The sequence below is a fragment of the Talpa europaea genome, assembly GCF_964194135.1.
Source record: "Talpa europaea genome assembly, chromosome: 7".
NCBI classification, from domain to species: domain Eukaryota; kingdom Metazoa; phylum Chordata; class Mammalia; order Eulipotyphla; family Talpidae; genus Talpa; species Talpa europaea.
In genome coordinates this window covers 79,313,552-79,322,931 of record NC_140074.1, presented here as the reverse complement: position 1 = coordinate 79,322,931, position 9,380 = coordinate 79,313,552, and the positions used below count along the sequence as shown (strand labels likewise).

The 9,380-nt window shown below is 54.7% G+C and overlaps 1 protein-coding gene across 1 annotated transcript in view; it reads left to right on the top strand.

Moving 5' to 3' along the window:
- Positions 1-581: 581 nt before the first annotated feature.
- TMEM132E (transmembrane protein 132E) overlaps positions 582-9,380 on the top strand; it is a gene marked incomplete at both ends in the record, with an annotated part of 50,945 nt that continues 42,146 nt past the window's right edge. The window contains one exon of the mRNA XM_084238190.1: positions 582-645. Coding sequence (XP_084094316.1) covers positions 582-645 — 64 coding nt within the window. The remainder of the gene's footprint in view (positions 646-9,380) is intronic.

Below are 9,380 nucleotides of genomic sequence, written 5' to 3'. Positions count from 1 at the left end.
ACGGAAACTTTTCCTTCTCCGGATGGATTAAAGTTGCCTGGATTTTCTCTTTGCGAAAGAAATCGTTCGTGTGCACCTAGCCCGGGATTTTTATGCTGGAGCTGCTGCAGGGCGCCGGGAGAAGGAAGCCGCGCGCTCCGTGCAGGGTGACTGCCGAGCCCGAGGACACCGGGGCTTGCCTTGGGCGTCTGCAGCCTCGAGCGAGTTCGGAGCCGAGCCGGGCCGCGGGGCTGCGAGATCGAGCGCTTGGCCCTCGGCGCCCGGGAGACGTCCGTGGCCTCCGGGACCGCACGTGCGGCTCCCCCCTCGCGGCACAGATCCTGCAGGGGGCACCAGCCCGGCGAGGTGGAGGCGCCTCCCGACCAGAGCGGCGCCCCCACCAGCTCCGAGGGGGTAGCCGCCGCGCCCGGGACGCCCCCTCCGCTCAAAGTGTCCCCGAATTGCACTTCCTGGCCCCCAACGCCTCCCCAGAGACGGCCAGACCCCACGGACACCCTGAATTGGATGTGACAAAGCCCAGCCTGGGGCTGAGTCGTCGACGTCTGTGGCCCCCTCGGCTCCCTCCCGTTCCCGCATCGGCCATGGCCCCGGGGATGCCGGGCCGCGGCGCCGCCCTGCTCTGCCTCTCGGCGCTGCTCGCCCACGGTAAGTGTCGCGGCGGAACCCGAGGGAGATGCGGCGGCGCCGCCGGGCTGGAGGGGCAAAGAGGAGGCTGGAGAAAGGCGACCCCCCCCCCCCCACACACACACACTTGCAGCACCCGCTCCTGCTCGGCAGCTCGGCCGCAGCTCGAGTCACCCACGGTCCCCTGCAGCCGTTCCTTGGGAGGGAAGCCGCGAGCCCCGCCCTGGGGTCCGGTCCAGGTCCAAGAAAAGGGAGTGTGTGTGGTGCTGCTGCTGGTGTCACTCCGGTCCTCTCCTGGTTGGAAAAAAGGCTCCAAACCCGAGAGTCCGGGGGCGTGACCGCCCACGGGGATCTAGCGGGATCTGAGGGATCCCCCGGATCGCGCCCCGCAGCCCCTCCTGCCACTTCTCCCACCGCAGCCGCAGGGGCCGGGGCGGTCGCGATCCGCTGGGACCGTGTCTTCCCCGCCCCTGGCGCGCGGGCTGGTGCGCGGCGGCGCTGCCCGCTGTCTCGCTGCCTGCGGCGGTCCCCGGGAAGGGAAGTGGACTGACAGGGGCCGGGGAGCAGCGGCGGCTGCCCGCCCGCCGTCCTGTGAGCTGCATCTAAATCGCAGCCTTAGCAGGGCCGGAAAGGCGGGGTCTAGGCGGCGGGTGCAGGCTGGGGCGCAGGCGGCTCTGGAAGGAGCGGGCTTCGAGCTCCAGCGTTCTGCAATCTGTTGCGTCTGTTCCCCAGGTTCGCCCCGGGCTCCCCGAGGAAGGGAGTGGGAGAGGGAGGGGCCGGGGGGTGGCATGCTTTGCAGTGGGACCGCAGGGTACGGGTGCTGGACACCCCTAGAGTGGGAACTCTGACCGACGGGAGGAGGCTGCGGCGGGTCTTGCGCAAGCTGGAGGCGCTCCAGGAGGCGAGGGGCGCTGACAGAGGGGGGAGGGAGAGAGCTGGAGGGGAGGAGAATGGAGAAGAGAGGCTCTCTGTCCCTTATAACCTGAAACCTGGAGGCCTGGAACACATTCCCTGCGGGGGCAGGGGAGGGGGAGATTGGTTGCCCCACGCGGAGGGGTGAGCCTCAGCCTCGGACAGGCGTACATGGAAGGGAGAAGGGCTTACATGGAGGGGAGGTGGGCTCTTTGCTTTGGCAGAGGACTCTGCGTATTGAGCTCAGCTTTTGCCCACATCTGCCCTGGCCTAGGAATCTGTCCAAACCGTTTTGAGCACACCCAGATCTCTAACCAGCAGCCTCTCTTCCCCTGCCCAAGGTGCACTCCTCAAGGTTGAAAGACTAGGAGAAGAAATGGACCCTGGGAATCCAGGGTCCCCGAGGCCAGGGTGGGGAGGACGTGATGGGGGAGGGGTGGCAAAAGGGAGGAGGACCTCTGATCTCTCCCAAGGGGTGGATTGGGTCTTCTCTGCTGGGGGCTGTTCTGTATTCAGTTCTTTAGCCAGACAACCTTAGTTCTTTATCAAAAGAATGGGCAAGGCAGCGCAGGGAGGGCAGGAAGAGTGTAGCAGGAAACCAGAAATCTGGGCTCACCAGGAGGGGGTGAGGAGGTGGGCTTTTCATGTCTGAGCACTGGAGCTGCAGGCCTGCTCTGGTGACCCTGTCCTGGAGCAGAGGGGGCTTGGGAGCCTAGCGGAGAAATGGAGAAGCTCAGACCTGGGTCTAGGCGTGGTTCATCCAGCTCCCGCATCTTGCTGCCAGAGTTCCCTTCTCAAAGCCCAGCCTCCTTCCTGGAGCTCAGGTCCTCTTATTAGGTTCCAGCTGCCATCCTCCTGACCCCTCTGCCAGGTATTAAGATCCTTTCTTCTCCCTGGCCTGCCAGAATCTTGCCTGCTTTGTAAGAGCCAGCTCCAGTGGGGCCTTGCTGTCCTGGCTCTGCTCTTGGGACTTTAAAGACCAGCTTCCTTTTTTCCTTAGATGTTGTCTTGATGCCCTGCTAGTCCTGGAGTGATACAAGCAGAACTGCCGGCTTAGTCTGCTCTGTCCCCCACGCAGCCAGTGCTTAGCCCAGTGCCCTTATCTGCAGGGTCCAGGGTTGGCTGGGGATCAGAAGATATTTGTGGAAGTGGGATGGGATGCCCCACTGAGCAGGCATTTCCCCCTCCTGATTGATCATCTCTCTGGCTCCCTTGCCAAGCTCCTTCCCTGAATCCTGAAGTCTTTCCCATTCCATATCTCAGTCCCCTATCCTCACACGGGGACTTCCTCAAATGCTCAATGGTTGGGGACCCCCAAGATGGATAAGGCCAGAATCACAGACATTCCTGCCCCCTAAACCCCACCTCCCCTCATCCTTCCTGCTCCAAGACAGCCCAACACTTAGTCCCCCAACTGGCCCTCTGTCAGGAAAGGATATGTGGGGTTAGTCTCACTTCAAGTTAACTCTTGGTTGGGATTTCTGGGCTCTTCAAAGATGCTGTGTGTCGGGAGGTTTGGGGGGTAGCAGATTTTTGTGGCTACTGAGGCCACAGGCTTCTGACCACACAGCCAGACTGGGAGCCAAACAGCCTGGATTTCTGCCTGACTGTGGCACCATCCAGCAGGGTGACCTTGGATTGCCTCCCTCGTGTTCCCCAACTTCCACAAGCAATGCAGCCTGTGGCCTATCCCTCCCTGCTCACTTTCTGATAGGACTGCTGGACAGATACCAGGACTACTGGGTGAACAGAACCCCGGCTCTGCCTATGATCAGTCTCTTTGCTCCCACACTCAAACCTTCTGCCAGGAAATATCAACGAAGGCCATTCTTCTGCAGCTGGTCTTTGGGAAGGTTTTCAGTTCCAATTTTACTTTGAAGAGGACTTTGGGGGAGCAGGATGGTGGTTAAATTGATTAGACAGCTGGTTATGTCCATCTCCTACTCAGTAATCTTCAGAGCTCCCTATTGCTAATAGGATCAAGGATATACTCTTTGCCCCCTGTAAGCCCCCTTTACGATCTTATCTCAATGTACTTCTCAACTTCTAGGCTACTGCCGTCCCTCCTTCCTCCATGTACCTTAGGGAGTATTGTTCTCACTTTGCTCTTTTCTGCTTTTGCACCCACAGCTCCTCCATACATCTCCAGGGTCCTTTACCATATATCTTTACCATATATCATGTCTCCAAGAAGCCCAGTGCAAACATCACCTCTTCCAGGGAGTCTACCTAGATTACTCATTGGTTTCTCACAACAGCTCTCCTGCTCCCCAACAGAAGTCACTGATCTTTTTCCAGTGATCACGTGGCTCCTCACGCTGCCTTTCCAGCACTCCTCACCAGCTGCAGAATATGTGAAGGGAGAGCACGGGCATATTTATGTATGTACCTCTCTTTATCCCCACATTCTTACATTTATGTCAGGAGCCATGTCTTCTTTGTTTTTGCCCTACTCTTCTGTGTTTGACATATGGTAGGTGCTCAGAAGAAATGAAATGAATGGGATGGGAAGAAAAATCTGTATGGGTAACTTCCCCGTTTCAATTGAAAAGCAACTCAGGTGTAGGGCAGAAGAGGGGAGGTGGAGGAGACAGGCAGAGACACCAGGAAGAATATGAGGAGGTACAAGGGGCAGAGCCATGCCGTACTCCTTGGGTGGTACATACAGGATGCATGTGCCTGGGTGCCTGGCAGTAACACAGTTCCACAGCATGTGAAGGACGTGTCCCCTGATGCTCTGAATGCATGCTCTCAAATGTGGGTGTCTGTCTCCACCGTCCCCAGCCCAGGGACTTCCTGATTGTGTCTACACTTCTCCCCACCTTGCCACTCCTCAAGGTCCCCAAGCCTTAGCTAATGCTTCTCCATCCTTTGGAGATGCAGGAGGGATGCAGCAGGAGGACAGAGCCCATGGGGGTGAGGGCCTTGCTGGCTCTGAGGAGATGCTGGCCCACCCCTCACACACCCATCTTCTTCCTGGCCACATGGATCCCTATGCCACACAGTCCTGTTAATGTTTAAGACCAGTAGGTGGGGATGTGTTATAAACTTGGTGGCAGAAAATGAGCTTCATAGGAATCCATTCTGAGGATGGCTCAGTGCTTGGCGGTGGGAGGTAAGGCCACTTTGGAATTCCAGAGCAGAGTGGGAGCCAGGCATCTCCCAGGCCCTGGCTGGTGGAGGGGCTGCTGTCTGGAACTGATGGACCCCAGGCTGGAGATTTGTAGTGAATGCTCATGAAGTGCAGAAATTGAGACCTTGAGAGGCACCAACTCCAGCCTCCAGGGTTTGCCCACCCACTTGGGCAGGGGGCCAAGTGTTGAGGAGAGGGGGGTCTGGCTTTGTTGCCCTGAGCAAAATGCTGTTCATCCATAATGCTGAAAGTGAAAGATATCCCAGAATCACCAAGTCCAGCCCTCATGTGGATGAGGAAAGAAAAGGACTGGCCCTGGTTATTCTGCCGGTTTGTTCTGGAATAGGGGCTGGCAACAGAACCCTGCATTGACAGTCTGCTCCAGGCCCCTGGGCAGAGATTTCAACACCTCTGTTATCCTTTCTCTGTGGCTTCTTCCAAAGTTGGGCTTCTGGCCTCCAGCTAGCCTCTAGCCTCTAGCAGTGAAGATAATCAATCACCAGTAGCGTTAATCAACCTTGCCAAGCACTACAGAGGGAACGCGCAGTGAGTGGAGACCCGATTTTAGCTCCCTTTCATGAGCTCGAAGTTCAGTTGGGGAGATGAGAAAAAAGTCTTGATTCTAAAATTCAAGGCAGTTTGAAACCAGAGTCCTCAGGAGAATGCCTCAGATTCTGACTTTGCCATCAGCCTGCTGTGTAGCCACAGGAAGTCATTCCACCTCTGACTCCTGTTTTCCTCCTCTGCCAAACAAGAGAGGAGATGCCCTACACCCCCTTCTGACTCTCACGCTCTTTCTGTGATGGAGCAGGCGCTGTCCCTCCCCATCTATTTTCCCTGCATGCCCATACCTCCCTCCACGGATGCCCACATCAGATGCTACCACATGGATGCGATTCTTCCTCCCCACTCCCTCCCCAGGGTCTTCCTTACTTCTTCCCTGCCAGTGCTCAGCACAGAATTTTAATAAGAGATTAATGAACCAGTTGTGGGGGATTTTTTTTTTAAATAAATTTCTTTCTCTATTTTCCTGCTCTGTCTTTTTAAATGAAAAGTAGGCCTTCTTATCATCAATTCAGCTGGCTGTGCCATATTCCGGCAGTCCCAACGAATGGGGCAGTGTTTCAGGGAGCGCCAACACTCTGCTAGTTGCTGCACCAGTCTCTGAAGGACAAATGGATGGCTAGCGGAGGGAGGCTGAGACAGCAAGGCCAGTGTGGTGATGGAGCAGGGGCAAGCCCGGGTCAAGACACAGCAGCTGAGAGTTCAGTCCAGCAGGCATTCTCTCCTTTCCTGTATGCCCCTTTCAGCTCTTCCTCCTACCCACCTCCACCCCAGGCCCTGCTGGCTGGCAGACAACCCAGCAGGGTGAAGTAGAAAATAAAAACAATTACCTGGATTATTCAATGCTTGTTGCACGATTGAATGAATGCAAGAAGGAATAATTCCATGCAGAAAAGGGTAGAAAAAGGAATTAAAGAAAATCCCTCTTTGCCTAAATTATCTAGATAATCATCTGCCTTTGGAAAGTTCTGCTTTTTATCACATTTGAATCCTTCCTGCTGGATTCTGGCCCACACCTTTTTGACCTGTGAAGATAAGTAACTGGTTACTCTCTTCTCCTGAATGACTTCCCATCCAGGTCAAGCTGGGGCAGTGGGCGCTCTTTGTGCTGGGTGATGCTCATCTCTGTTTTCTGGGTTCATCTTTCTGGAGCCTCAGAGCTAGGAGAGTGCTGAGCCCAGGGTCACCTGGATAGATAGCAGGGCACTGAGAATGGTCCAGGGTGCACATGCAAACTGGTGCCATAGGCATCCCTGTCCAAGAACCCAGGTTGGAACAGCAAGACCCTACAGGGCAGGCTCTGGCCTGGGTGAGAACAGGCAGCCCAACACCCTTCCCTGAACACGAATCAGCCACAGTCTCATTGAGTGACAACCTCTCTGCTTCTCTGAGGGAGAAAAGGGGAGGAGGGAAATGGTTTCCATCCCCAGGGGGATGTCCAGTTTGACAAGGAGCACTCAGTTTCATCTTCAAAAAGGCTTCAATCTGACAAAGGGTGCATAGCCCCAACCTTCAGATGTGACCTTTGTCCCCTTGCATTGCAAGGGTCTGACAGGGAGCGACAAGGTGTCTGCTTTTTGCCCAAGGACTGTAAGACCCCACCTTGCAGGCCTCCCGCTCCGTCCCCCGGCCTCTGGCTCTGGACCAGAAGTGAGTGTATTTTTGGTAGCCCAGTACAGACAATGCAGCAGACTTGTCATGGCAGAGCAGTGCGGTGGAAACCAGCTTCCCCAGTGGCACTCACCTGCACAGTGGTGGCACACACCAACATGCTCGAGGTTCAAGGGATCACAGATCATGACCTCATTTGACTCTCAGTGACCACTAAGTGAAGGCAGCAATTATGATCACCATTTTACTGAATGCTAAGCCAAGGCTCAATGGAGTCCTGGCCACACCATCCTTTGCATCAGGTTTTCTGACCCTGAGGTTGGAGGTCTTCTAGGGGTTCCTCTCTGCCTTGTGCATGCAGAGAACAAGCACAGACATGGACAGACACACAGACCCATACACCTGAGGGAGGCCCACCCCACCTGACCCTGCTGATCTCTCCAATCTCCGGAGTCCCTTCCTCCTTGCTGTCTACCTTCTAGTCCCTCAGATGAATCCTGCTCTTTTCTATGTCAGAGCCTCTGTACCTGCTGTTCTCTCTGATCGCAACACTCTTCCACCCATATCTTCTACTTAGCTGTCAGGCCAGAGTGTAGCCACGTTGGAAGCCCACCCTGATTCTCACATGAACAAAGGCCCACTACCCCCTGAAACTCATCTACAATTTGTCCTGTTTGTAACAAGGCTGCTTGACTTTCCTGCTCGCCAGGAACTCCAGTGGACCTAGGAGGCATGTGACCTTTTCCCTGACTCTGTATTCCTGGGGTCTATCATGATCTCTGGCATAAAGTAGGCATTTAATGATTTGCCAAGTGAAACCTTCAAGGCACACTTGTGGACAAGCACGTACACATAGACACCTTCCTTGTCACTCAGATATTCAGTTTATGCCTCGTGCTGTGTTCTAGGCTGCCATAGTCACAGTCTTAACCTGTGAATACAAAAAAGAAAAAAAAATCAACCCATACTTACAGTGTCTCTATTTTGTGGGGATGGGGGAGAGCAGACAGTAAATAATAAATATATTAAATAAGTGCATTATAATATGTTAGAAACCAACAAGTGCTAAGGAAATAAGAAAAAAGTAAGGTAAGGGGAATTAGAAACTCTAAGGCTGTGTGTGTGTGGGGGGAGGGCTTATGCAGTATTAAAATTAATGATCATTCCATAAAGTATCATTAAGCAGACTAAAAGGACCAGTCTTAGGGCAGGAGTGTACTTGACCATTCAGAAAACATCAAGGAGGCCAGAAAGGCTAGAGCACAGTGTGGGACGGGATGACGGGGGCTGGAGTGGAGAAGGAAGGTCCTTGGGGGAACATGGACCTGTAGGCTGAGTGACGTGGGGAGCCATGGCAGGGTTTGGAGCAGGAGTGACCTGAACTGACCTGCAGCTGCAGGCTTGCAGAACTCCAGAACCTGTAGGGATAAGGCACTGGCCCCCTGTGGGACCTTCTCTCTAACCCCTGCCCCTCATATTTCTGGCTGTGGCTGTCCTGCCACCTAATCCCACAGCCATAGTAAAGGCAGACCAGGATGTGTAGAGAACAGACTGCATAGCAGCAGAGACCAGACAGGGACTCGAAAGGCTGTTTTTCAGACCTCTCCGGCTAAGCTAACTATAGAGCCACCCAGGTCTTCCCCTGGGCTCCCAACTCCTTTCTGTAAAATAGGGTTCAGCATCAGCTGCCTCCATAGCTTTGGCTGCTCAAGACCTCACCATCACCTCTGTGATAGAAGCCAAATGCCTGTGGCCTCTCTCTGCTGGGGCATTTAGGATGCTCAGCAAAGATTCTGACTTTTAAACTAATTATCTGCCTTTACAACAACTTTGCTGGGGGCGAAGGGGATCACCAGCACTTGTTTGGACAGTCTGATGCAGGGAATATGATAGCTAGGATGTCTGCAGGCCCTGTGTTCAGAGAATGAAAACCCTGATTTTCCTGGATCGCTGGGTGACCCACAGCAACTCCAAGTTACCTGTGGCTTTGATCTCTCTAACTGTAGCTGTTTGTATCTGCAACTGCTCCATCAGAACCTCTCCTCCCACTACCAGTTCCCTGTCAGTCTGGCCACTGCAACCCATGCTTCTTAGCCAAGGAGGTGACCTGCCCCAAGATGACCTACACTCATCCCTGCCCTGTCCTCCTAGGGAGAGACAGGCATATGGGGCCTTTGTCCAATAGGAAGGGACTTTTGGATTGGAAATAGAAAAAAAATTGCCATTTTCTCAGCTGCTAACATAGCGGAGAAATGATCTCAATTTTCTGTGGCTGTTCTCGGCAGGAGAAAAACTATCAGCCACCAGCCACATGCAGGAGAGGTCTGACATACCAGGAAAAGGAGGCTAGATCTGGGAAAGGTGTTGAGGTTAAGATGAGGTTGAGGGCCTCCCCTGGTGGCGCAGTGGTTGAGCGCTGGGCTGCAAAGCTGCCCGCAGCCTCTGCAGCACCGGTTTGATCCCCGGCCACCAGCGAGGGTCCCACATGGTGAAGGTCCCACATGGCGCGCAGACCTCTCCTGCCGCCCGCTGCTCC